The 27,773-nt window shown below is 45.4% G+C and overlaps 2 protein-coding genes and 7 non-coding genes across 10 annotated transcripts; 6 read left to right on the forward strand and 3 right to left on the reverse strand.

Moving 5' to 3' along the window:
- The first annotated feature begins 1,017 nt into the window (after positions 1-1,017).
- On the forward strand, positions 1,018-1,089 carry trnae-cuc (transfer RNA glutamic acid (anticodon CUC)). The gene has a single exon. It is a non-coding gene; the product is annotated as a tRNA-Glu (tRNA).
- A 72-nt stretch (positions 1,090-1,161) lies between these two features.
- On the forward strand, positions 1,162-1,234 carry trnak-cuu (transfer RNA lysine (anticodon CUU)). The gene has a single exon. It is a non-coding gene; the product is annotated as a tRNA-Lys (tRNA).
- Positions 1,235-1,592: 358 nt separating this feature from the next.
- On the reverse strand, positions 1,593-1,665 carry trnak-uuu (transfer RNA lysine (anticodon UUU)). Its single transcript has one exon. It is a non-coding gene; the product is annotated as a tRNA-Lys (tRNA).
- Positions 1,666-2,161: 496 nt separating this feature from the next.
- Positions 2,162-2,234, reverse strand: trnat-ugu (transfer RNA threonine (anticodon UGU)). The gene has a single exon. It is a non-coding gene; the product is annotated as a tRNA-Thr (tRNA).
- Positions 2,235-2,925: 691 nt separating this feature from the next.
- On the forward strand, positions 2,926-20,225 carry LOC136956725 (E3 ubiquitin-protein ligase DTX4-like). Of its 2 annotated transcripts, none has more exons than XM_067250698.1 (10): positions 2,926-3,210; positions 4,331-4,545; positions 10,013-11,036; positions 16,081-16,142; positions 16,243-16,404; positions 16,496-16,557; positions 16,753-16,919; positions 17,192-17,345; positions 17,495-17,584; positions 17,799-20,225. In XM_067250698.1, exons 2-10 carry the CDS (start codon positions 4,338-4,340, stop codon positions 18,024-18,026), a joined length of 2,157 nt encoding a protein of 718 aa, XP_067106799.1. In that variant the 5' UTR covers positions 2,926-3,210; positions 4,331-4,337; the 3' UTR covers positions 18,027-20,225. The 2 variants fall into 2 exon arrangements, with proteins under 2 accessions (XP_067106799.1, XP_067106798.1); XM_067250697.1 differs by lacking the exon at positions 2,926-3,210 and adding an exon at positions 3,786-4,064.
- Positions 14,804-14,891, forward strand: trnay-gua (transfer RNA tyrosine (anticodon GUA)). The gene is given in 2 exon segments: positions 14,804-14,840; positions 14,856-14,891. It is a non-coding gene; the product is annotated as a tRNA-Tyr (tRNA).
- Positions 20,226-22,174: 1,949 nt separating the features above from the next.
- On the forward strand, positions 22,175-22,246 carry trnae-cuc (transfer RNA glutamic acid (anticodon CUC)). Its single transcript has one exon. It is a non-coding gene; the product is annotated as a tRNA-Glu (tRNA).
- A 537-nt stretch (positions 22,247-22,783) lies between these two features.
- On the forward strand, positions 22,784-22,871 carry trnay-gua (transfer RNA tyrosine (anticodon GUA)). The gene is given in 2 exon segments: positions 22,784-22,820; positions 22,836-22,871. It is a non-coding gene; the product is annotated as a tRNA-Tyr (tRNA).
- Positions 22,872-23,416: 545 nt separating this feature from the next.
- LOC136956906 (dromaiocalcin-2-like) lies at positions 23,417-26,289 on the reverse strand. The gene is made up of 9 exons (XM_067250949.1): positions 26,234-26,289; positions 25,994-26,084; positions 25,714-25,749; positions 25,464-25,586; positions 25,073-25,102; positions 24,726-24,820; positions 24,154-24,279; positions 23,859-23,958; positions 23,417-23,684 (listed from the first exon to the last, which is right to left on the reverse strand). Exons 2-9 carry the CDS (start codon positions 26,055-26,057, stop codon positions 23,614-23,616), a joined length of 645 nt encoding a protein of 214 aa, XP_067107050.1. The 5' UTR covers positions 26,058-26,084; positions 26,234-26,289; the 3' UTR covers positions 23,417-23,613.
- Between the last annotated feature and the right edge of the window lie 1,484 nt (positions 26,290-27,773).

A 27,773-nucleotide genomic window follows, 5' to 3' on the forward strand; every position in this document is an offset into this window, starting at 1 on the left:
ATAGATGCGGTTGTTTGACCAAACGTGATATGTTCACTTATATTTTGTCTATTTCCACTTATCTATTTCCTTTCTATCTTACATCTGTGCTTACTCAACTGTTGCTCTTGGTGTTTGAGACTGTGATACACCTTGTACATCCCATTCTGGGCATGCTGGTCCAGACACAGCACCATCTTCCTCAGTCTCATTCTTACCCAACTTTCAGTGTCTTCCACAGATGTCCCAGGCACAGAAGGGCTGGCCTTCTCCCACCTATATGCAGCCTTAGTGGGGGTTGGGGTGGTGGGGATGGTCCTGGCGGTTGTCATCACACACCTGAGGACAAAGAGTATGTAGTTGTCTGAGCCGACCTCCTCGCACCATCTATCACATACACTGGATGTATTTAATTCTTCTTGCGTTTTGCTGTTTCAAGACACAGTTTATGCATTGTATGGAATGTTTGCCAGTACTTTGTTTAATTACTTACGTATATTAATTAATTAATCGAATAAATAAGCAAAATCTTATCTGGGTGCTGTGTAGTCGGATACAGAGGGAATCTTGATTGTTGGCTTAGGGTTAGAATACGCAACGCTGAAAATCAGTATTACTTTGTGTGTGCAATTTGCAACTGTTTCTTATATTATCACTTAAGTTTGTTTACCACGCACAATGGGTCCTAATGGTTTTCGTTTTGTTTAGGTTAAGTTTATGTTTTAAATCTAATTGTGATGTAATTGTTTATCTAAATGATGTAATTGTAATAGTCAATAGGCTGGGCCTTTAGATTATGTTTTGTATTTTTGCAAACATCAAATTTAAATGTGATTTATGTTTTTAATAAATGTGTTGTATCTGCTTCATCACCTTGTTTAAACGGAATAGTGAAGGAAGTAACTAGCATGTTAAAGCGCTATGATCTAATTTGTGTATATTTTTCTTAGTAAAATAGTGGTGGAGTTATGTTTTCTGAATTGCTTACAATTCTTACAACAATGACAATATACATTAGAATGTCGTCCATCACAGCTTTCCCTGGTGGTCTAGTGGTTAGGATTCGGCGCTCTCACCGCCGCGGCCCGGGTTCGATTCCCGGTCAGGGAACTATATTTTTAGAGAAGAATCAAATATGCTTATACCTAATTGTTTATATCAATGTATATCCCTTATGGATAGGCCCGGCTAGCTCAGTCGGTAGAGCATGAGACTCTTAATCTCAGGGTCGTGGGTTCGAGCCCCACGTTGGGCGCTGACCTTTTAGGAAGTCTCCTAGTTGATTTCGTTTCGTGGACCTAGTTGCTGATACCCAAGAGTCCACCCTGAATGAAATTCATAGGTTCAATTCATTTCTAGGTAGGATAATAACTTCCAGAAACACATTTATCCAACCAAGTTAGTCAACTTGGTTGGATAAACATGTTAAATTGAATTTGGTTGAGGAAACCCAAGATTATTTATGTACCATCATTATTCAACTAATTTAGTTAAGATACGAGTTTATAATAAAGTGGAAAAATACCTTTATCTACCAGTTTGGAAGAAAATCTTTCTTGAGGGTACAGTTAGAAGGCTGGCGAGTTGTGGCAGGGGCTCAAACAAAAAACCACCGCCCGAACAGGGACTTGAACCCTGGACCCTCAGATTAAAAGTCTGATGCTCTACCGACTGAGCTATCCGGGCTCTGACAGACAGTCGTTAGCATACTGTTCAAAAAGATGTAAAAGAAATACAAATACAAAAAAAAAAAACATTTAAGTAGAGGCCTAGTGGCAAAGTAAATGTCCAGACACGAATTGCATAAGTGTGCATATGTGTGTTTCAATAAATAAATCACATTACATCATAGGCTATATTATTGTAAAGGCTGTTGTTCAAAGACACTTCTGTCGAGTGGGTTCAGTTTTTGATGTAAGCTATTCTTAATAAATTGTTTAGCTATATTTGAATAAGCTTTCAAAATTGTAATTCAACTATCAACTGACTAAAAGTTAAACTAACGGATATCTTTAATGACTTGCAGCTTTATGGGAGGACTGGAGGGACTATTACATTAGACTTGTAAATGCAGGAACTAGTGTGTCACCGAATCAACTAACCAACATCGTAATCACCGGCTATAACAATGGAATCGGACACTGGGCCACGTTATTTTTGATAATGAATGAAAAAGACGAACAGGCCCCAGCGAGATTTGAACTCGCGACCCCTGGTTTACAAGACCAGTGCTCTAACCCCTGAGCTATGGAGCCGCATTCTGCTGCACTTCGTGCTCCGTGAGTAATAAATATTACACAATATTACACAATATGATCTTGTAGTTTTTGCTGTCATAAAAGATGATTGATGAGCAATTACTTTATGACAGTGACATACGGCAATTCTTCCAGATGAACACGTTAACTTAGAGCCAGGACGAGCGTTTCAATTTGGCAGTCAAAATAATTTCTGAACTCCTTCGTCCATGACATCTTAAAATATTTATAACAGTGTTTGACAATCAGAACTGGAGGCAATGTGCTATTTTAAGAGTATAGGACACTGATTACAAACGGGTCAAGAAAAATAGTTTCAGCGTTATACCGTCTTAGAACCACTAGGTGGCAATGTAAACCCATTTTACACCCACATTTTTTTTCCAATAGGATAAAAGTGCAACATTGTTTCTACAACGTTTACAGTCGTTTTAAACATTGTTATATTAAATCTATATATGTATGGCTTAGTAATATTTTATTCCAGAAATTGAACATGGAATGGATGCAGAGTCGGACCTCAGATCTTGAGGCGCACGCTAGAATTTGGAAACACATCATTGGTTTCCCAATGGACATCTCCCGTTGTCCTCGGGGCGTGGTGTGAAAGGCGAAGCGGAGCATCTCACAACTGGTCATTTTCAGGGTATCAGGACGGAGGCGAGAGTGTACGTCAGTTAGCCTATGTCTTAACTAGATCATTGTCTTCAAAATACCGAGAATGTTCCACTATGGAACTTGTATTCGAAATCCTTTGATTGTCACTGAGAGATTTTGCTACATTTTCAACTAGGTTTGAGACCTTAAAATGTACGGACTGACGACCACTTGAGGATTATGTGTGGTGAAAGAGCACTATGCAGGAGACCTTACAAAGACTGATGTATTTTCTCTGAGAGGAATTATTTTGCTGTATCGATTTGTAGTTGGTTGAAACCTTTGGACAGTGGACAGCGAGGACTGATAAGAACAGGTGAATAAATTCAATAGCATACGGATGATGGATTCCTAGACCCTACATTGAATTTTAGTTTGTAGCACAGGTGCAATTGTAGCCTATATTGTTGGTTAACGTCCTCCTATGTCCTCCTGATTGATTTTGCTGAATAATTGTATTGTCGTTTGTTATTTTACTGTAAACTATCGTGTAGAACTGACCTGGTATAGGCTTGTGAATGTGGCTCAATGCATAGGCCTACAACTATTGAGTAAAAGTTACATTTTGATGGTCTTGTTTCGAAAATGTAGTCTGTCATAGGGAGTGTTGAACTGGAGTAGCCTTGCTATATACTTCAATTAAACTACTAATTTTAGAATTATTAAAATCAACCTCAATACAGGCTGCGGCTTTTATTTTACAATTAAGTTGTTGTTTCATAAGTCCGTTAAAACCAGTTCAACCTGTTCCACTGTGTTTCGGCGAAGATTGGCGTGTCACGCGTGCTGTTACGGAGTGTGCGCGTGGTGTTGAATGTCACTTTTTCAACGATTCAACAACATGCTACGCCCTAACGAATGGAAATAAACCTAGCTGAGATTTGAGAGTTATTTTTTTGTTTGTAAATGTAACTTCGCAAGAATACCTACCCGCTACGTAGCCTACGCGTTTGTCGATACATTTCCCCATGAGAGACTGCAAGCCTTTCCTTGGAATTCCTCAGAATACGTAGACAACACCCGTCGGTTTGTAACGTACCATAGTTCTTACATAGTTTATAAACGCGTTTTAACAACAGAGAAGATTCATTTCTCCTGGATATGAACGTGTTCCGGATATTAGCGGCCAAATGTTGTGGTTCTTCACAATATACCTCAGCTTAAGTTAATGTAAGAATTATCTTTGTTTTGTATAGTAGGCTACACACACGTCACGTTTACACAGGCTACTGTTAACGTGAGTGCTGAGCAACTTATATTGGGTATGGAAGTGAAAGGAAGGCTCAAATTAGTATCGATACCTGCATAAGAAAATACATTTAAAAAGTCTGTCGGGGTTGTAGACGTAGGCTACTGCAAATAAAAGTCTGTAGCCTATACCGCGTTCCTCCTCACCAGACATCTCACAAAGGCGACGGTGTTCACTCTCTTTACAGGGCCAGCATGCTGCTCGCCTCCGCTGTGGTCGTCTGGGAATGGCTCAACGAGCACGGACGGTGGCGGCCGTACGGCCCGGCCGTGTGCCACCACATCGAGGCGGTGATACGGAACGATCCCCGGAGTGGCAGCGTTGTTCTGGGTCAGGTCGACAACAGCCTGTCTCCCTACATCATAGACCTCCAGTCCATGCATCAGTTTAGACAGGACACAGGTAAGAGAAGGCGCCTGGAGGGTAGGATGGATGGCTCAGAGAATGGTGTCTTCGCTCTGGATAAGAGCGTCTGCTAAATGACTAAATGTGTCTTACAGGATTCTGTGAAGGACTGCTTACGTTTTCGTCAGATTGGGTATAGCTCAGTGGTCGAGAATTTTACTTAAAATCTTCAGGTTGCAGGTTCAAGAACCCCTGTGCTTCGTTTTGTATAAAATGATTATTTCCCATGTACTCGTCTGTAGTTATGTGATGGTTGCTTTAGTCTAGTTAAAGCCAGTTATTGTGCTTTTGTTTTGTGAATAACTGGTCTCTGTGGACTTGCTTTGTGTACAGGAAAATCTAACACCAAAAGAAGTACTCTGTCAGTTGCTAAGATGTTTACGTTTTTAGGATTTCCCATGTCATTAAGTAGCTGAATCACAACCAGTCAAGAAAGTTAGATGTGGTTAGCTTCAGCGTTATATGCTTCAGTGACAGGGAAGACATTTTGGAAGAAAGATTTGGGTTCTAGAATCAGAATGCAGCTTGTATCATTGTTGGTTCTGCGGTTGTGACCCCATGCCTGACCCTGTCAGAGAAGAGGGTGAAAGTCGGATGACCCACAACAGCTGTTGCACAGCGAGTAGCTACGGCAACGAGGAGGCACATTCTTTTACCCTTACCCCCCAAATTTGTGGCACATGCAGCTGCCGTAGGGATGGAAAGTTGGGGCAGGATGAGAGGCAAAGAATATTTCAAGACTTCATGGGGAAAAAATCCCTTTTGGCAGCCTCTGTGATATCTGTTTCTTTCTTTCTTTCTCACTCACTTTCTCCCTTACTCACTCTCCCTCCGTCTCTGTTTCTCTGTTTCTCTATTTCTCCCTCTTCTACGCTTTCTTTTTTTTTCTCTGGGACTTGCCATGGGTATGGATGTAGGATTGAAGAAGTAAGAGGGAGGGAGCGATAGAGAGAGAGGGAGGGAGCGATAGAGAGAGGGAGGGAGCGATAGAGAGAGAGGGAGTGGGTGTTATCTAGCATGATCATTGGGAAGTCTGTGTCTGTCTCTTGCTCTTTGTTGAAATTGAGGAACAGATGTGAGCTCTGCTATTGTGGCTGTAGACTGCCTGAGCGTGCAAAAACACACACACACACACACAGTGAGTCAGGAGACATGGGAGAGAGGGTGTACCGGTAATTAGAAGTTCAGCGAAGTGGAAGATGAGACAAAAAGACAGAGATATCGAGAGAGGGGGCGATAGCAGGAAAAGGTTGCTTGAGGAGTGTGTAGTTATGTAGTCGTTATATCCTACCTGCTGGAAGAAGTTTGACATAAATTACATGTTATTCATTTAGCAGACACTGCAACGTAGACATAGTGCTTATAGAAAGAGCAGTAGATCAAGGGTCAGAAGTGAATGGTTCTATAGTATTTCGGTGGTCAGAGTCCCTATATTCACTGGCCACATTCACAGGTTCTTTAGGTTGTGGAACAGACATACCAGTGTACACTAGTAAACGCTGGATATGCACAGGAAAAACACTGGTGACCAGTGTGGAGCACAAGTGAATCTTGTAATCCTAATTGTTCTCTAACTGAGGGGCACGGCTCAGAGGCTGGTCTCAGGCTGAAGTACTGACAGGTGGAGAAGATCTGGATTGTATCATCAGTTTTAGGTCCCCAGGTCACATGGGTGGGACTGGCAGGGTAGAGGAAGGTTAGTGATTGTGTGTGTGTGGCAGAGTTGCAGGGGGTGCTTGTGTGTGTGTGTTCAGATTAGCAGCGTAGAGGAGGGTTGGGTTGTATGTAGACTGGCAGCGTAGAGGAGGATGGGGGAGGCCAGCTGCCGTCTGAATCCTGTGCTGCTCCAGCTGGTCGCACTGAGGGAGCCGTGTTCCCAGACACCCACAATGCCCTGGGTTAGGGGTCAGAGGTCACGGTCTCACCCCGGGAGGAGTGGGCGGGGCCTAAACCCAAACACCAAAACTCAAACCTCGTATCTCGGTTTCTGTCCCTCTCTTTCTGTTTCTCTCCCTATCTCTCTCTCTCATTCTTTCTATTTTTCTCTCTGTCTCTCCCTGCTTTTTCTGTCTCTCCCTGTTTCTCTCCATCTTGGTCTAAGTCACTCTTTATCACTCACCCCCCCCCCCCCCCCCCCTCTCTCTCTCTCTCTCTCAGTATGAGTTAGTGAATGGAGAGTGCCTAATAAACTAGACCCAGGGGAGGGGCCACATCAATGGAGAAACAGATCTGAGAAAAGAGAGACAGAGAGGGAGTTGATAGAGACAGGGTGGAATTGTAGAGTGTGTTAGATATGAGATGCATAAAGGGAGAAATAGGGTTCAGTCTAGGGCAGTGATACGTTGAGAAAAGTTGTGAAGAGGAAGCTATGAGGAGGGGGAAGGAGTGGGGGAGGAGGGTGGAAGGAGTGGGGGAGGAGGGGGGATGGAGTGGGGGAGGAGTAAAACAGAGTGGGAGGAAGAGAGAGGGGTGGAGAGAGGCGGAGGGAGGGGTAACAGGAAAAGGGCAGAATAGAGAGGGGGAGGCTGGAAGGAAGAGAAGAGCGATCTGGAGGAGGAGTGAGACAGAGTGGGAGGGAGCAGGAAGAGGAGTTTTCTCCAGTAAGTAGTTGTGCAACTCTGCGTGTCGGGTTACTGCGGGGCCCCACCACCCCGAGCCCCTGGGAGTCATCAGTCACAGCATGTTTCACAACACAGGGCCAGGATTAGGACATGCTTATACACACATACCCACACACACACACCAACTCATGAAAATACCCTTAAACGCCACACATGCACCTATACATACAGTATGTAAACATGTGGACTCTTAGACTCGCACATGTATCCTTCAACATGATCTTAGCATGCACCCATGCACACACACATATACATATACATGAATACACACAAACTGGTTGGGCGTGTGTTTCTCTATCCCCTGACTCTCATGTGATTGGATTTAGAGGGTCATTCTGGGGGTAAAGACCTGTGGAGAGATGGAGAGAAAAAGAGAGAGCGAGGGAGAGAGAGAAAAGAATGAGGAAAATGGAGGTCGTAGCTGTTTTTGAGTTTTTCAGGTGCTACGTTTTCATTGTTTCCTCGGGTTAGATACCGTGGTTGGATATCATTTAGAGTAACAAGTAGTGGACCTCTCATACTGACCTGACAAGTTGTGTGTGTGTGTGTGTGTGGAAAGGGTCAGAGGAAAGCAGAGTGGAACAATAGACCAGATGGACGTTCCTTCTCCACCTGCCTCATGTTTTGTCCTCCTGTCTATGGTCTCAGGAGTTACTGACCCACACACTCATCCCTTCATAGACCCACACACTCATCCCTTTATAACTGACTCACACACTCATCCCTTCATAGACCCACACACTCATCCCTTTATAACTGACTCACACACTCATCCCTTCATAGACCCACACACTCATCCCTTCATAACGGACTCACACACTCATCCCTTCATAGACCCACACACTCATCCCTTTATAACTGACTCACACACTCATCCCTTCATAGACCCACACACTCATCCCTTCATAACGGACTCACACACTCATCCCTTCATAGACCCACACACTCATCCCTTCATAACAGACTCCCACATTCATCCCTTCATAGACCCACACACTCATCCCTTTATAACTGACTCACACACTCATCCCTTCATAGACCCACACACTCATCCCTTCATAACGGACTCACACACTCATCCCTTCATAGATCCACACAGTCATCCCTTCATAACTGACTCACACACTCATCCCTTCATTGACCCACACACTCATCCCTTCATAGACCCGCACACTCATCCCTTCATAGACCCACACACTCATCCCTTCATAGACCCACACACTCATCCCTTCATAACTGACCCACACACTCATCCCTTCATAACTGACCCACACACTCATCTCTTCATAGACCCACACACTCATCCGTTCAAAAATATCATCGGTGTGTTTCTTTCTTGAAGGAGAATGTAGAGAGAAACAGACAAAAGAGGAAACAACACCAGTGAAATCATGTGATCGGTAGCTTCAATGTGAGGCCTCTGGGGAACATATCTCATGACCAACCGAACTGAGATGAACGAGATAGTCTTTTCCTGTTTTCTAGACAAACACACACACACACACACACACAAACACACACACCATTGCCAATCTCCTCACATATCTTCAGGATGTGAGCAGGATGCCGCGTTTACATTCACATCAACCTGTTATACACTGCAACACACATACGCAGGACTGCATGGTCAAGCACACTTGACCTCCGATTAGACCCGTATTTTCATTTAAAACAGCACAATGACACACACAAACACACACACACACACCCTCCCCTGTGGCTGGGGATGGGAGGAGGACAGAGAGGTGAGAAGGGCAGCTATTATCCAGCTGATGAAAGGAGAGCAGAGTTTCATCTCTCGTTCAAAGAGTAGGGGTGGTAGAACACAGGAGAGGAGCGGTAGAATGGAGGCCAGGAGAGGTAGAATGGAGGCCAGGAGAGGTAGAATGGAGGCCAGGAGAGGTAGAATGGAGGCCGGGAGAGGTAGAATGGAGGCCAGGAGAGGTAGAATGGAGGCCAGGAGAGGAGGTAGAATGGAGGCCAGGAGAGGTAGAATGGAGGACACGTTGAAACTAGCAAAGGAGAGAAGTGGTAGAGATTGGACATGACTGGACTTTAATTATTAGATTGATTGACCTGCTCAAATGTCCTCACACATGCACAAACTCTGACTCACTCACACACACACATGCTCTTTGTCTTTGTCTATTTCTCACACACACCCACACACTCTCTGCCTTGTTCTCAGTGTCTGACTTATGCACACACACATACCCACACACACTCTGCCTTTCTCTCAGCCTCTGTCTTACACAAACACACACACACACACACACACATCCTCTCTCTGCTCTGCCAGCCAGCACCCCTCAATGTGTGTGTGTGTGTCTCCATTGACTGAATGGCCTTGGTGGCACATGTCGTCCTTGGTTACAGCGCTGCTCTGTGGTTGGTCCATCCTGGACCCTCCTCTCCCCACTGTGGCGCCAGGCCTACTGGACTGGGAGAGAGAATGGCTCAGGACCTTTTTGTGTGTGTGTTTGTGTGTGTGTTTTATGTGTCTGTTAGGCCCTGTAACTTGCACCAAAAGTCCTGCACCCACAGAATCCCATGACAATGTCGAGTAGTTGAATTGTATACAGTATTACAACACTAAGGATATATAACTCATAAATTAGTACTATAGTCTTTTACAGTGTTTAGTAGTATTATTTAAAAAAAGTATTATTAGAAATTATTATTTATAGAGCTCAGTGGTTAGAGCATTTAACTGCAAGTCAAGAGATTGCAGATTCAAATCCACTCCCTGTGCTGCAAGGACATAATTTTCGTTTTGGTTGAAATGCTAAATGAAAACATGATCACCACCAGTTTGTGACCGTGCTCTCCATCTCCCCCTGCAGGCAGGATCCGGCCGGTGCGTCGTAGCTTCTTTGTGCCCAGCTCCGCCCCGGCCCAGGGCTGGCTGTGGGAGTGGGAGGGCGAGGAGGAGGGGTCCTGGACGGCCTACGACACAGAGGTGTGCATCGCCCTCCAGGCGGCCCGGGACCGCCTCCAGTCCAGCGTGGACCTGACCCCGCTGGGGCTGGCCTACGTGGTGGACCTGAAGACCATGACCCAGCGGAACCCACGGAGCCAGCGCAGCAGAAGGGTGCGTCGCAGGGCCGACATGGCCTACCCCCTGGTGGCGGAGCCGCTGCCCCGGGAGGGCGGGGGAGTCAAGGGAGTTGGGGGGGGAGGGCCCACGGGGGCCTTCCTGGGCGTAGGGGTGTCCGGGGGTTTCAAAGGAGGGTCGGGGTATTCTAAAGGAGAGCCAGTGCCGCCAGGGTTGGGCCCGCCTTGCGGCTGCCAGCAGTGCATGCTGGTCCAGTGCGTGAAGTCAGGAAGCAGGAAGGTGGGGGCGGGGTCTAACACGTTGACCAGACGGCAGTCCCAGCAGTCCAAGCCGCCCAGCCCCAAGACGAGGGCGTCCACGCTGGGGCGGGGCCAGACCAGGAGGAACTCCATGTCTAACTCCACCCACTCCCGCACGCTGCCGCACGGACACGCCATATCACGGAACACCGCTTCTTCCAAACGGAACGCGGCCCTCTTCGCCCAATCCCTCGCCGCCCTCGCCTCGGGCACCGCCTCCCTCTCCATCTCAGCCAACAGGCCCTCGTCCAATAAAAAGCCTCGGTCGTCCCCGCCCACGCCCTCCCCCTCACCCAGGAGTTCATCGGTGCCAACTGCCACCCTCGTCACCCCGGCGAAAAAAGTGACTACGCCTCCCTCGCCGGTGCCGTCTCCGTCGCCGGTGGTGATGTCGCCGCAGCGCTCGCTGGCGTGCCGCGCCCCCCTCCCCCGCCGGTCCAGTCTGGTGGGGCTGAGCAGGCCCGCCCTGCAGCGCATCGCCATGGCACAGTCACGCGCCCTCATCGCCTCAGGGTGAGTGGCATGCTGATTTGCTTTCACACTCCCGCACACACACTCTCACACACACACACACTCTCTCACACACACACACACTCTCACACACACACACACACTCACACACACACATACTCCCACATACACACTCCCACACACACATACCCTCCCACATACACACTCATACCCTCCCACACACACACACACTCATACCCTCCCACACACACAAATGCATGAATATACACACACTCCTGCCTGTCCCTGAGGCTTCATTCCTCCCTTGTGTAGAGAACGTGGAGTGTGTGTTTGAAGTGTGTGTAAGAGTTTGTGGATGTGGGAGTCTGAGCAGGTTGGAGTGTGTGTGTAGGAGTTTGTGACTTCACATCAGCTGTAGAGGCAAGGGAGCAGTTGCAGAGTGATGGAGGGAGGAGGGAGGGAGGGGAAGAGGAGAAGATTGAGTCTCTACTAGCCCGCAGCAGAGTGGAGTGCGGAGGGCAGGAGGGGTCAGCCCTGTCGCTCGTCCTCTCCCTCTCTCCAATTCTTTCTTTCTTTTTCTGTCTGTCTTTCTTTATCTGTTCTGCACTTGTTCCTGCATTCACTATCCCCAAACTTCTCTCTCTTTCTTTTTCTCTCTCTCTCTCGCTCTCTCTCTCTCTCTCTTTCTAGTAATAGTATCTATTTTTTATGTATTAATATCGCTTTCCTCTTCTGTCCTCCAACTTCTATCTCTCCTCCTCCTCCCTCATTCCCAGGCCCCCCTCCTCGTCCTGAGGGCCTCTCATTGTGTCCTCACAGCATATCTCCACGGTAACCTTTGTTGGCAGGCAGAGAGGCCGGCATTAGCACCACAATGCTGCCCCCCTGTCCCCTGTCCCAGAGTTAGCCCCGAGTGCAGGGTGGGGTTGGGGGGGGTCTGCCACAGGTGGGGGAGGGAGGAGAAATGGGGAAAGGGGGAGGAGGAAGTAAACACAGAATGAAAGATTTGGGTGGAAACAGTCTTGGACAGAGACTGGGGGGTGGGGGGGATATAGGGGGTGTTTGGAGATGGGAGGGGATGGGGGTTGTAATGGGGGGGGTGGAGGGGGGGGGGGGTACACAGTAGAAGTGGGGGTTTCTATAGGGTAATCCTGAGGAAGTGAGTCTGTCTGGGGGGCTGGTGGAGTGTAGGAACTATAGTGTGTGTGTGTGTGTGTGTGTGTGTATGTGTGTGTGTGTGTGTGTGTGTGTGTGTGTGTGTGTGTGTGCGTGCGTGCGTGAGAGAGAGAGAGAGAGAGAGAGAGAGAGAGAGAGAGAGAGAGAGAGAGAGAGAGAGAGAGGTGGTTGTGGTGTGTGTGCTGAGAGTGGGGGGTGGGTTAGCAGACAAAGACACAGCACAGTCATTATTGTAGCGGCCTCTGTCTGTCTGAAGGCATTCGTCAAGGAGGATTTGGGAACGAGAAGGGGGGTGGGGGGGTTGACTACATTCAGAGTTTGGGGGTTGTAGACTGAGTCAGCCAGACACATACAGTGGCAGAGATGGGGGGGGGATGATGGAGATAGACAGAGGGAGAGGGAGGGATGGAGGAAAAGAAACAAAGGATCCAGTCAGCAACAAGCGAATATTGATCACGCTCTGGTGCAAGAAATCAGGACCCAGCTGAAGGGAGGAGGCGAGAGAGGGACGGGACTGGAGAAGCCTCAGAACAAGCTACTAGGACCTTGAAGCTAATAGGCTACATTTAGCAAGGAACACTGGCACTGTATACATAACAGTTCTAACACACACACACACTCAGAGACACACACTCACATGCAAACATCTTTAAAAGACAGACACATGGGGTCTGTGTGTGGAAAAACTTCAGAAAGAGCAGACACTTCACACACACAGCTGAACTGGTTCAGACAAGGGAGTGCACACACACACACCTCACACACACACACACACACCTCACACACACATAGGCGTGCAGAGAAAGTAAATATTGACAATCCTAACTGGGTGAAGTAAAGAATGTTCTCCTCTCATGGGGAACGTGAGAATGAGACAAAGGAGAACAGAGAGAGAGGGGGAGACAGGGAGAAGTGGGGCCTGGCAGAGAGGAGGTGAACAGACCGAGGGACAGAAAGAAATAGAGAGGCTAGAAAACAGTTCCATAACCGGATGATTAGAATCCTGAGAAGGTCAGGTATTGGCATTTTTCAACAGGTTTCCTGCAGGGACCAGCTATGACCACTAGGGGCAGTTCTGCTACACTCTTGTTGTAGACAGACCAGGGAGACTTGCTCAACCCCCCTCCGTGTGTGTCTGGCTGTGCTGTGCTGGAGTCTCCAGGCAGCACGTCTCTGTGGCAGCTCCATGGCTTCGCTGGCTACACAAAGATAGTACTTTATCACTGTTTGGAATGAGAGGTCACTGGCACGGAATGGCGAATGGGAATTTGAAGGCGGTCGTGCGTTATCTGTTTGCGCTTGTAGATGTGTGTGTGTGTACGTGTGTGTGTGTGTCTGTATGACACACATAGGCTGCCATCGACAGGAGAGTGTGAAAATGTGTGGGAGTTTGTTTCTCTGGTAACTTAGCCCAGCGGACGACCATCTGGGGAGGGTGGCGGGGGAGGGGGGGGCGATGGGGGGGGGGGGGGGAGGGTGAGAAAAGGGAGGTGACAAAGGGGTGGGTGGGAGGGGAGTGGGGGTTGCGGTCATGGGAGGTCAAGAGCCTGCCAGCCCCCACCCCCTCCCCCGTCATCTCTCTCTTGTTCCTCCTCCTGACCACAGCTCTGACTGTAGACGGCAGGAAAGGAACTGATTTAATCTAGTTCACAGACATCATATTTTAATAATGCGGGACAAACTTTGAGGAGGGGGGGGGAGTTGAGAGTTGGGAGTGCGAGGAAGGGATGAAAATGTATAAGAACACTGAAATACATAAAGGAGAACAAGAGAGAGATTTTGGTGAGAAATTAGGTGAAGAGGTTTTTGGGAGAGATAGTGACAGAGACTGTTAACTGTTTCTCTCCATGACAGTCTAGGGTCCAGGTGTTCCTGTCTGAGTGACGTTGTTGTGTGGCCTAACTTTGTGGGAGGGCTTGAGGCCATCTATGTGCAAATGTGTGTGTTTGTGTGTGTTAATATCCTTGTCAGTATTCTTGTTAATTAGACAGACGTCGGTGAGTGTGTTAATTCTCCTGTAGATTAAGCCAAGGCTGCAGCCAACGTGACTCAACATTCTCCACTGTGTGTGTGTGTGTCAGAGAGAACCAGGCTATAGCCTCTTATAGCCTGAGGTATTAATAACCTCATTGACTGTCGAGATTAGTGTCTCCCTGGACTAGAGCAAACAACAGTGTAGAGGTCTCATCCCCCTTACGTTATTCCCATGACGATGGCACTATGACGCCCGTGATCATAGCTGGGTGGAAATTTCCACGTCAGGTTTTGGAGATACGCTACACTTAGACCTCCGTGTATCAACCGACACGACACACTCTTCGGTTACATGGCCATCTGTAGTTACTGACTCCAGGTGGACGAAAAAGCACAAACAAACAAACTTGCATACGTAGCTACATCGTCACACACATCGTCACACACATTATCAAACGTACACACACACACACCGTGTCTATTTAAAAGCTGATTAGTCCAGACTCACAAAGCTTGTTAAGACCAAACCTGGACCGGAAGCGACGGCAGATACGTTCTCTGCTGCCCCCCCCATCGCCCTCCTCTCTATCCCTCCTTTATCTGTCAATCCCTCCATGTTTAGCTTTCTGCCTTCCAATTATCAACTGTGTAAGTATACCCCTTCGATAGCTCAGTTGGTAGAGCGGAGGACTGTAGAGACAAAATGTGGAAATCCTTAGGTCGCTGGTTCAAATCCGGCTCGAAGGAGGTTTTTTTGTAGTTGGTAAAGGATCTGAGAGGTGGTGGATCTCAACAGCTGGGTGGTTGGTTAGATTTACTGGAGTTAATAGGATGTTGTCCTTATTTACACAACTGTACCACTGATATGAGCCAATTTTCACATGATATTTGGTCTCTTTTGGATCCTCTTTATAGCTCAATTGGTGGAGTGGAGGACTATCAAAAACAGATATTGTAATCCTTAGGTTGCTGGTTCAAATCTGGATTTAAAAAAACTAATTTAGCACAGTTTCAAAGCTTGAGGTTTACCAAGTCACCGGCAGAGGGACACACAATAGCTGACCACACATTTCAAGACACATCCACATCCCATAATATCCACTTCCTCCCTAAAACAAACAGGCAACCGTGGCAACTTGTCATCTCCTTGATGAGAAACAGTCATTCGTTGCTGGTGACCGAACAAGTCGTTAGTCCTCCCCAGGGTCTTTCTTCAGAGGGGGGTTTACGACTGGCAGGACAAAAGACACCCTCTGTCCAACAGGGGTCAATAATAGTGCCTGTAAAACTATTGACTGATGTGTTTGTGGACTAACGTGTGTGTGTTAGGCCTGGTGTGTGTGTGTGTGTTTGGGTGTTTGTGTGGGTGTGTGTGTGTGTGTGTCAGGTGCAGTAGTAATGAGCTTGTGACGCTGCTGGTGACGTCTGTCTCCTCTGAGCTCCCCCGGCAGGTGGAAACTCACAGATTAGCTTCATAAGACGGCTTCAACCCACACACACACACGGTAACACACCACACTTCACCGCAGAGAGGGAGTCTAGAAGCACAGGGAGAGAGGGAGCAGAGAAAAGGAGGACCGGTCTGTCTAAGAGAAACTTTCTTTCCTCATTCGTCCAGTTTTCTAATTGATTGGTTTGGTCTGACCTCTGTTGTAGGATGACAATCCTCAGGTCTTATCAGTGAGTATTGATTCGTTGGTAACTGATTCTGATTCTGAACTGTAGGTGTTTGTGGGTGGAGTGAATCTTCACGTAGCATCTTTCAGTTTGACCTGAAACTGTGGGAACCCAGAGTGTGAGTGTGTGTTTTGTGTTCTAGTGTGTACTTAGCGTGTGGATGTTCCGGTGTGTAAGCACAGTGTGTGTTGGGGGTCTTGTATGTGTGTGTTGTGGTCCAGTGTGTAACCAGAATATGTGTGTATGTGTTGTTTTCCAGTGTGCCCACCGTCCCTGTGAAGAACCTCAATGGATCCAGCCCAGTGTATCCCGCGTTGGCAGGTACGAACACACACACGCGTTTATCACCCTCTTTACATCACAAAAAAACATATGGCTTCTTTTCCTGTGCTAACAGTCGCCCCCTGTCTGTGTGCTGCAGGTATTACAGGGATCCTGATGAGCGCGGCAGGGCTGCCAGTGTGTCTAACCCGGCCCCCTAGGATGCAGCTTCACCCCCCTCCTGTCAGCAAGAGCGACATCAAGCCTGTACCTGGCCTGGGTCACTGCTGCCGCAAGACCACCAAGAAACAGGCCCGCAAAGGTGTGTCAGGGAGCCACACACACACACAACACACACAACACACACAGTGACGTTCTTCTTCTTACGCTGTCCGTGTTGGTCTGTTCCCCAGGGAAGAGCCCAGAGGAGGTGGTGATGAAGTACTTTAAGAGGGCCAGGACTCTGCCTGACCTGGTGAGACAGCTGGCATCACGTAATCCCACCTGAAGCAGGAGCTTAAAGCACACAGCCCGGCGACCTGTGAGCGGGTCTAGTGCATTAACTCATGTCTCCTCATCCCTCCTTCCTCTCCTCATCTTCACACCTCACCCTTTTCTACCTCGTCCTCTTCCCCCTTTTCTCCTCCTCTCTCCCCCTCTCCCTCCCCAGGACTGTACCATCTGCATGGAGCCCCTGGAGGGGCCGTCGGGGTGCGGGGGCCCGGGGTTAGGGGCTGTGCAGCGGGGGGAGTCAGTGGGCCGTCTGGCTCAGTGTGGACACCAGTACCACCTCCAGTGTCTGGTCACCATGTACAACAACGGCAACAAGGATGGAAGGTACAGCTTGTACACACACTTCATACACACGCTTTGTGTTTGTACGTGATATTGTATGTGATATTTGTACGTGATATATCTCATATCATGTATCGTTTCATATATGGTATGTCATGTATCGTATTGATACATTAACACGAAGTGATGTGTGTAATTCTTAATAAATGGACCGGTTTAAGGAACTTTTGAAATTGAGCAAAATTCCGACGTGTGATACAAAGATGACCACACTCGAGATACCTACAGTATTTTATAGTCTCCTTCTCCTCCAGCCTGCAGTGTCCCACCTGTAAGACCATCTACGGGGTGAAAACGGGAAGCCAGCCAGCAGGGAAAATGGAGTACCATGTAATACCCCACTCCCTGCCTGGACACCCCGACTGGAAAACCATACGCGTCATCTACAACATCACCCCCGGCATTCAGGTAATGCTCCTGGTGGTGTGTGTGTGTGTGTGTGTGTGAATAGTGGTTTTCCAGTAACTTAAAAAGTGCTGGCTTAACTTTGTTCTTCCTCTCTTCCACCTCCCTCTCTCCATCATCACCACCTCCCTTCTTCCTTTTCTCTCTCCCAGGGTCCAGAGCACCCTAATCCTGGCAAGCCCTTCACAGCCAGGGGCTTCCCCCGGCACTGCTACCTCCCAGACAGTGAGAAAGGACGCAAGGTAAAAGTCGTCACACCGGCCACGCAGTACACCATGTTCACACACACTCACAGACAGTGTACCATATGGAAAAGGCACATCATCAGTCAGTCATCTAATATATCGCATCCTCCTTCACTTCTACCATACTCCCTCTTCACCTCCTCCTTCCTCATTTCTACCCTACTCCCTCCTCTCCACCATGAAACCTCCTCCCCCTCCTCCTCCCCCCCAGGTCCTGAGTCTGCTCCTGGAAGCATGGGATCGCCGTCTCATCTTCTCCGTGGGGACCTCCAGCACCACGGGGGAACAGGACACGGTGGTCTGGAATGAGATCCACCACAAGACCGAGTTTGGCTCCAACCTGACGGGCCACGGCTACCCTGACCCCGGTCACCTGGACAACATCCTGGACGAGCTGAGGGCGCAGGGCATCACGGAGGAAGACTCCCTGCTACTCTGAGAGAAGAAGAAGAGGGGAGGACCGTCAGAGAGAGGAGGAACGGAGAGAAGAAGAAGAGGGGAGGACCATCAGAGAGAGGAGGAACGGAGAGAAGAAGAAAGAACAAGAAGAGGACGAGAGAGAACGATCTGATGACTAACAAAGACTCACTATCAGGAAAAGGGGACGTAATACGTTATTGGTTGACTGTTTTGAAGGCTCCTCTTGATTGGTGGGTTCACTTTGGGCTTCTAACCAATCGTACAAGAAATAGTAGGCTCATTATGGCTGTATTTTGTTTATGGTGGTCACATTTTTAAGTGATTATTTACTAAACCTAGTTTGTCAATACTGAGGTGAGATTGAGCCGGTACTAGTTAACTAACCTTGAATAACTTACAAGTTACACTACTCGGAAAGAGAAGAGAAGGAATGGAGAAGCAAAATCGTGGAACTGAAGAAAACCCAATGGAAAAAAGGACATGGGATGAGAGATATGAAGGGGAGGGGGAGAGGACTCGGAAGGAGGAGAAAGACAAAGAAGGAGACTGAGAGAAAGAAAAAAATGGTACGAGTATGTAGCTTAGAATAGGAGTAGTAACTTAACTTGTAAACGGTACTTCAACAGAGCTTACGAATCACACGAGAGAGAAAGAAAAGGAGACCGAGCGTGTACGTCATTCGATCAGATCCACCTTTGGTTTGGGTGTGACACTGGTTGCTGCCGCGTTCTAGTGTGCCCCCTTGTGGACACACTTCTCAACTACACCTCTGCCCACTGACCACACAGAGACCCAACCAAACATTACTGTGTAACATAATAATAATAATATGTTCATTTAGCAAACGCTTTTGGCCAAAGCGGCGTACAGATGGAAATTTGAACCTGCAACCTCTTGGTGTTCAGTTAAATGCTCTAGCACTGAGCTATAGCCACCATAGTACACAAACATACAAAGACCCACCAGTTTTATAACAACTTATTTGATCCTTTTGAGGATGTAACCTTCATTTAACCTCATTCCATGTATGGTATGTTGAGTTTACATGTATGTAAATAGTTTTTTTATACACTTTGTACCAACTGTGTGTAGAGGGGGGGGGGGGGGGGGGCAGTGTTGGTGTGATTGTGTGAGGGCCAGACACGGAGCCTCCTCTTGTGTTTTGTAGTCTGACTGAGGAGCTCATCTGGTTCGAAACACAACCTGCATTAATCTAGATACTTCCTGCTCCCCGATTCTACAAGTCTGATGGACAGTGATGCCGCTGAAAGTCAGCTTTCTTACCTTCCTGGTGACTGGAGGAAGGGAAAAGAGCTGGATGGGTCATTAATGTCATATATATACATATGAGTGCTGCTTACTTTTATAAAGGAGCCAAGCATTTGGGCTTACTTGGAAGGATTGACTGCAGTGTTGGGCGTGTTATGATGGGAGTTGTAGTGTGTCACTTCCTTGAAGACTGAAGCTGTGTAGAAAAGCACCTTTCTGGCTGTTACAAGAACCTGTGTGTGTGTGTGTGTGTGTATGTATGTGTGCGCGCACATTGTCACTCCTGTGAATGCGTGTGCATTTGCATCGTTAGGTGTGAATGTCGACTGTGTGTACAACGACATGTTCTGTGGTACGGTTACCGTGCCAACAATTAGACACCAAGGTCCTTTAACTCAATACTATAATACCCTCTTCTTATGACTTTTTAATGTAGTTAGTTTATAACAAGCGTTTTTGCGTTTTTATTAATGTACATAATTTATTGTATACAGTGTCATTTGTAATATCTTTCCTATGGTTTAAATGACAGATTGTGTTTTTTCCTTCTACTGTGTTTACAGAAGCCATGCACCTATGTTTCTTTTCTATGGGAAAGGGTATTTTACTGTAGACTTATTCTAAGTTAATATGGTAAATGTACTTTGATACTGTATTATAGGTCTATTAACGAGCCCCTATTGGTCACTTATGACTGATACTGTCCTTTGACTGGTCTTCTTGATCTCTCCATTATGTCACCATTATAGCCATTATAAATTGATTGTCTAATATGCTGAATGCTGGATAAGTAGTTGATTGTTTTTGTTTAGTCTACTTTGCTAAAAGCAGGGTTGCAGCTATTCATTTATGGGGTGACCATGACAACATACTTTTGCAAACAAAAACAACACAGTGCTTAAGTGTGAATAACTATTGATTACCGAACAAATAAATGAATAATGCTGAACCATGCCTCTTTTATTCATGTCATTAAATACTGACCGAGTCCTGACAAAAGTCTGACCATTGGTAATGATATGATTGTAGGCCTAATATGTAGGCGCATTTGAGCACAATCGTTATGACTACAAATTGACAATTTATTGAAATGTAAAGAGTAGAATGAGGAGCTGCTAAACGGCGCGCTCTGCAGTTCTAATTGGGTGTGCTCAAGCCTTCGGCGAGAGCACAACCTTTGTTCTCTCACATATATATTATTATTATTATTCTTTTTGCCCCCCTAAGACTCAGTCAATATTTGGCCTACAGAGACAAAGTAGGTGTCAAAAGTTTCGTCTTCGTAGCGATTGAGTTGCTTCTATTGGAATTTACGTTCCGTTGCATGGTTTAGGCTGAAGTTAAGTTTTTGTGGCGAAAAGTGAAGCTAACGGTGGCTAATTTGCTAGCCACAGTCACTGACGTTACTAACGTCACTAACGTCACGAAAACACGCGTGACTACCTTTGGCAGAACATTCGTTTCGCATCTGTTAACTTGGGGGATAGCTAGGCTAACTATAGCTTTACTGCAAGGCAGCTGCAGGAACGCCACAAGCAAAGAGGCCAGGGTGATAACTATTTACTAATTTTACTTTGTGATATGACACACAATTGTGACGTGTAATGTACAGTATAAGCTGATATTATTAAGGAAGTACATCTACTTTCGGAAACAGTAGTCTACTATTTCACTGAAGTATTAGCATCATGACATTAACCTGTGTTGCCCGGGCAACACATACTACAGTGGTCTATGATGTATCTGTTTTCAATCGTTAAAATAAACATTCCTCACATATACATTTTCGTTGTAGGATTTATTCTGACATTAGTAAACGATTTGTTGGTGAAATTACCATTACCTGTGGTTTCAAACCAGTGTAGCTCACTGCAACGCTGTAGCTTACGCGAGACACACTACAAAAACATCTACAGTACACAGCTGTTTAGGAACTCCCCTTACTTAAATCAAAAGTCTATCTAACTACTAACCTGAACTTCATTGCCACAGCCTAAACGTTGTCAATCTGTTCATGAAAATAATTAATTTCAGCCTAAACCGTACAACGGAACGTTAAATCCAATTCAACCAACGCAATCGCTACCAAGACGAACACAGCAGTAGTCTACTAGTACTGTACCGTAGTAGTACAATTTACCGGGGCAGCTTCTCCACACAGGGCTATATCGCACTTGGCGTTGTTACTGACAATGATCGCTACCAGTGAGCTTTTTATGAAAGCGATTTTCCACTAAATAAATGTCAAGCTTATTTACGTTTTTGGGGGCATATTTTCAGTTAGCAGATGGTACTGTTTGAATCGCGATTCCATCTTCTACTGCCGGTAACGTCGTAGAATAATCTTCAAAGGGGGTTCTTTATTAATGAATGGATGCAATATGAGTAGGCTAAATGCCTTAAAATATCACGAGAAGGGAAAAACTTAAAAGGACGTTTAAGTCATAGAGATTATGTCAATTTTTACACCGGTCTGCCAAATGTATTCGTTTTGATTCAGCCTGTCAGCTGCCTCTTGCAGGGGAAATGAGAAGACATCATATTTCATTCTACACTTCACTCGTATTTTGAGTTGTAAATGAGCAGCAAAAAAAAGATGCTTTTAAATCTATGTAATCTTTATAAATAATAAGTAGGCCCGATGCATTTTTATATAAAATATACAGACCCCTGTGCAACCGACCCAAGCAAGCACACCCTACAATTTCCCCAGAAATTGTATCCTCTCTAGTTTAGAGCTTGAAATGTGATGTGAAAAGTTCAGAGAAATGCGCGTCTGTAACTAGCGTCCGAATGTCAAATTCTGGGAGCTTCGCAGCTAAAGATATACAACAATGTTTGAACTCAAGCGGATAGCGAACATTTCTATACTGTTTAACAAGTGTTCGCAATCAGTTCTCCCTGGTGGTCTAGTGGTTAGGATTCGGCGCTCTCACCGCCGCGGCCCGGGTTCGATTCCCGGTCAGGGAACGACTTTTTAATTATAACAATATTTCATTTCAAACACATCTGCTCAACAAAGTCCAAACCATGTAAATGCTTAAATTGTGTAACAATACATATTACATTTCTAAAAGAGAAAATCCTGTTTCGTCTTAATAAGTGTGTTTTCGTTTTTACAGTGATGCCACAACACCCAGTAGTATTGGTTTTGTTTGAAGAAAAATGATTGAACACTGAAGAAAAAAAAAGAATCATAAAACACTGAAGATTTCTCGAAAATGTTCCTCCTTCGAGCCGGATTTGAACCAGCGACCTAAGGATATCAGCTTGATAACCGCTACAGTCCTCCGCTCTACCAACTGAGCTATCGAAGGGGACGTGAACTGATTGGAGATTCTGTGGATCTAATAGTAAGTCTCTCTATATATAAATATGAATACATATACATACAAGAAAGAGTAAGAAGAGGTATTAACGATCATTGAGCCTAATCTGAACCAGTAAAACTGAACACAGAAACGGCAGTTTGTTTATTATAAAAAGCTTAACGTTTTATGCTACTCCCCTTCGATAGCTCAGTTGGTAGAGCGGAGGACTGTAGTTGTATGTGTTGGAAATCCTTAGGTCGCTGGTTCAAATCCGGCTCGAAGGAGGATTCTTTTTGAATAACTAGCACTGCACCCAAATAAAATATTGTGTATTTCCCTGCCACACAACAGCCACAACAGGACATCTAGCTGGTTGTAATCTATTTCCTTCATAGTGATAATGTGTTCTACAAAACGTTTAGATAGCAAATGTTCCACAGTCTTTGTATATTTTCTGACTCACGTAGGCAGCAGAAGACCATTTTTCCTCCGCGACACTGGTTATCTGGTAAGAGACCGACTAAGATTCTGTGCCAACTGAAGTTAGTTTCCGAAAAAAAGTTCAAGTTTCATTGGTCTGGAAAAACTTCATAGCTAGCTTGCGTGCTTGGAGTTGTAGCCCGATTTTCTAATGCTAGCTCGTAGCTCACCGATAACGTTTGTAAATACGATTATGTTATATATTTCTGTGGTTTCTGTGTCAAATATGTGAGTCAGTCTTCATGATATCAACAAACTCCCACTACGTAACAATTTTACTTAACAATACATTACATCTCTGTGCAATAGCCCCCTTCACGGATATCTCATACAAAGCCTAAGTTACAATCCAATGTTTTATTTATTCAACAAAAACAATCTGAGAGGATTATACAAAAACATCACTTTTACCTTTCTGGGCAATTTTCTCACCCAGAAATAGACACAGTACATTACAGCCAGTTTACAAGGCAGCTAAAATAGATAAAGCCTGAATCCAGTCAACAACAGCAGGTCAAAGCTTCATCTTCTACTCAATTTTCACTCTTAACAGTTGTTGAAGTTTCTGCCACAGATGAACCTCAAGGAGGAGGAGCAGGCACTGTTGCGCCAGCCCACTGAGGAAGGAAACAAACCCATGTCAGTCAACGGCAGAACTGGAGACAACAGAGAGTTAAGAGTTAAAGCCCCCCCCCCCCCACACACATACAAAATAATAATTCAATATACCCAGCACCATGAAACCACTGACACAATCCAACACTTTTATATTTCGGACAGCTGAGACTCACGAGTATTGCCCATGTACATGCAGGGGTAGCTGGCGACAGAGCCAAGGCTGTACCAGTTGGTGTAGTAGAGCCCTTCATGGTCGATCCACCTCCACTGATTCTGAAGAGGAAAAGAAGAGGATGAGATGAGAGGAAGGGATCAAATATAGCAAATTTCTGTCTCTTCCATCTCTTCAGATACTATGCTTTCTGGGAGAAGAGATATTTTAGATCGTCTGAGCCTTGGGCGATGGAAGGAACAGAAGGAGAGATTGCAGAGCAAAGAAGAGAGAGGAGAAGAGAAAGAGAGACTGACCTGCAGGTTGAAACCTCCCAGCCATGTGTTGGGCCATCCAGCCACAGACATTTGCTGCTGGAGGAAGCTGTGTTCCCGGGGGTTGTGGACAGAAACCAGGCTTCCATGGCGTTGGTTACAGTAATCCTGGAACAGGGAAGAGGAGGAGGGGATGAGAGGAAGAGGAGGGGGGGTGAGAGGAAGTGGGGATGAGAGGAAGAGGAAGTGGGGATGAGAGGAAGAGGAGGTGGGGATGAGAGGAAGAGGAGGAGGGGATGAGAGGAAGAGGAGGGGGGGTGAGAGAAAGAGGAGGGGGGTGAGAGGAAGAGGAGGGGGGGTGAGAGGAAGAGGAGGTGGGTGAGAGGAAGAGGAGGTGGGTGAGAGGAAGAGGAGGTGGGGATGAGAGGAAGAGGAGGGGGGGTGGGAGGAAGAGGAGGGGGGGATGAGACAAAGAGGAGGAGGAGATGAGAGAGAGAGATGGTTGAGCGGATATATCAGTCCAACACATCTAGTTATTCTAACCTTATTCTCTGTTTTCTTTTAGAGGTAAACACTTGAAAAATGGACACAGTATACTGTATATTCAGACGTACCTCTGCTCTGTACCAGCTCATGGCGGAGCTGACAAAGAGAAAGCAACGAGACTGGTACCGGATCCAGCCGTCAGGACAGTAGCCAAAGCGTTCCTCTACCAGGACAGAACAACCCACAACATTAACTCCTGCCTTATCTTGCTACATACTGGTATAGTATAGTGTAGTATGGTAGAGTAGAGTGGGTCGAGTAGAATAATTGTATAGTTGTATTATATTAGGTTAGTTAGCACAATTCAGTCCAAGACTAGGACAAACCTAACATTTAGGAATACTGTACAGTTCTGTCATAGATATAATATTGTAAGGGAAGTTATTATTCTTTATATAGCATTAAAATGTTGTACCTTGTGGATCATGCTCTGCCAAGTCCATCTCTAACAGAGTAGAAGAAGAAGATAGTCAGCATTGAAACAAACTAGGTCTGCATAACACACTGAAAAGCTTGGCTGGATCTCTGTTTTTGGGCATCCCAAGTGAATGGAACAACATCATGAAAGTAAGGAATTAGATGAGCAATGAAGACTTTAAATATATATTTGTTTGGTTTTGTTTTAATTATAAAAGACATCAGGCTCTACTGCATTCTCTTCCTCATTTAAAAAAAAAAACTAAAAGGTGGCAAACCTATAATCAGTATGTGAAATCCAGATAGTAAAGCCAAAGTCCAAAATATTAATTTTGACAGTGTTTCTTACAGATACGTTTTCCCAAACAGGTTTCAGAAGATAAAGTTACCGAGGACTGTGTCTCTCTCCTCTGGGAACGTCTCCAGCTCCATCTGATTCTCCACCTCCATCTTCTTCACTTCCTCCACCTCGACAGGCTCCTCCAGCTTCTCTTTCAGCACCATATCCTCCACTAAAGAAACACGAAACACAGATTATTCATCACAATGTTGCATTGGGTCTTTTTATATCCTCAGACCTTGGTATCGATGCAAATAAATAGACTGAGCCGTTTGGAAGCAACAGTGAGGATCACAAACCTGGAACAGGAGCCTTTTTCTCTTCCTCGACAGGAACTATAAAACCACAAAAGCACTACTTGTGAGTTTTGACTATGACACAAAAGCAGTGCTGACCTGAGGAGAACCGAGACTAGCAATATTGTTTCAACGAAATATCTGGATTTTTAATGTTCCACGATTCTATTTCAGCACTTCACCGTTCTGATGAATCTGCTCCACTACAGTTCTACCACTACAGGTGAATATAGCCCAGTGTGTGTGTGTGTGTGTGTGTTTAGGCAGATAGATGCACACCCACCTGCGGCAGCTCTGACTGAGAGAGCCACACAGAGTAGCAGAGACAAAACTACTAGAAGCTTCATGGTGAAGATGAGGATCTTAAAGGACTTCTAGAGACAGAAAAAGAGAACAAGGAATGTGTCAGCAGGTGGTCCCTTCTGCTCTTACAAATACCAACATTTGGACGAATATAGTTGACAGAGAGAGACAGAGAGAGAAAGAGAGAGAGAGATAAGTCCAAACGTAGCAGTTATCTCACCTGTCAGAAGAATCACAGATTTTGTTTTACTCAGGTTGTCTTCGTTTGGTGTTCAGTTGAAGTGATGATGCAGGAGAAGGCTGACTGGCTGTTTATATACAGTCAGGACTAAGACTTTTTATGGTCATGACGCAAGTGCTGTATCCGCAATCTCCATGCGAAACATGAAAACAAGAACTTTGTAACTTGGAGATTTGGACACTTCCAGTGTATATCATTTACTGTGTCATTTTTACAATTATTATTGGAGTTGGAGGTTAACTTAAGAAGTTGTTTGTGCTCCTGTTAATCAGACTGTAATGATCCAAAAACAGAAATCCAGGATACAACTCAGAATATTATAAGTTTGGGCTCACTAATGCTTGCACCTTGTTGGTCCTTTACTGCATGTCATCCCTTGTCTCTCCCCACATTTCCTGTCCTCTCCAAGCACATTATCTCTGTCAGAAATAAGTATTAAAGGCAGAAATGCAACCAAAAATACATATATATAAAAAAGAATGGAATACGTTTGAGGGATGTTGTTGATATTTTAAGGCTTTTGAATAATTTGTATTAAAAGTGTTCTCTCAGACGTTTGTGCATTCTGAGGTGTCAACAACACCAACATTGACATTCCCAACTGGACCTTACAATCATATAGTGTTTGTTGTCATTGTTTCTATGTATATCCTAATGTCCTAGGTTGAGTATGTTCTCATACAAAAGTTTGTGAAAGGTACAAAACATATATATATATATATATATATATATATATTAGCGTCAACATCAGTATCAGTTTGTATACTACTTAAAGAAACATCAGTTTTCAAGATTACATTTACATTTTAGTCATTTATCAGATGCTCTTATCCAGAGCGACTTACAGTAAGTACAGGGACATTCTCCCCAGGCAAGTAGGGTGAAGTGCCAAGGACACAACATCATTTGGCACAGCCTGAATCGAACTGGCAACCTCACCGGCAAGATCACACATTTTAAATGAATGTCCTTGTGTGCTTATCTTCTTCACTTGAAGGAAGTGGATTAAGTTTTACCATCAACAACGTGAGGTTATGGATTAGTATGTGACTTCCTTGTCTCTGGGTAGGTTGAATATGATGTTATAAATACATCTTATCTTCATACTAGGTCTCTGATCATGGGTGAAACTCAGAAGGCTGTGGGAGTGACGGAAAGTCACAAAAGTGCTTATCTATCTTGGAGACAGTTCCAGTTATACATGACTTAAGATAATAAAATAATATAGTTCCTTTACCAGGGCAAAAAGTCCTTGGTAAAGGATTTCTTCCTTATAGTTTTTTATTTTATTACATATCATCAGTAATGGTAGGACTGTTGTCCACATCATCAATTATTTTACCTTCATGCTCAACCAATGACTTTTGGTGGAGTACGTTGGTGAGATTTCTTCATGTACAACAGCCCTCAGACTTTGAGGTAAAGGCCAAAAATTTGTATGTGACTTCACCATCCACTCATTTGTAAATGTTTACTTTTATTTTTTATTCTACATACATTATCGTCTCTGCATCGCCGA

This window comes from Osmerus mordax, chromosome 14 (genome assembly GCF_038355195.1).
Source record: "Osmerus mordax isolate fOsmMor3 chromosome 14, fOsmMor3.pri, whole genome shotgun sequence".
NCBI classification, from domain to species: Eukaryota; Metazoa; Chordata; class Actinopteri; order Osmeriformes; family Osmeridae; genus Osmerus; species Osmerus mordax.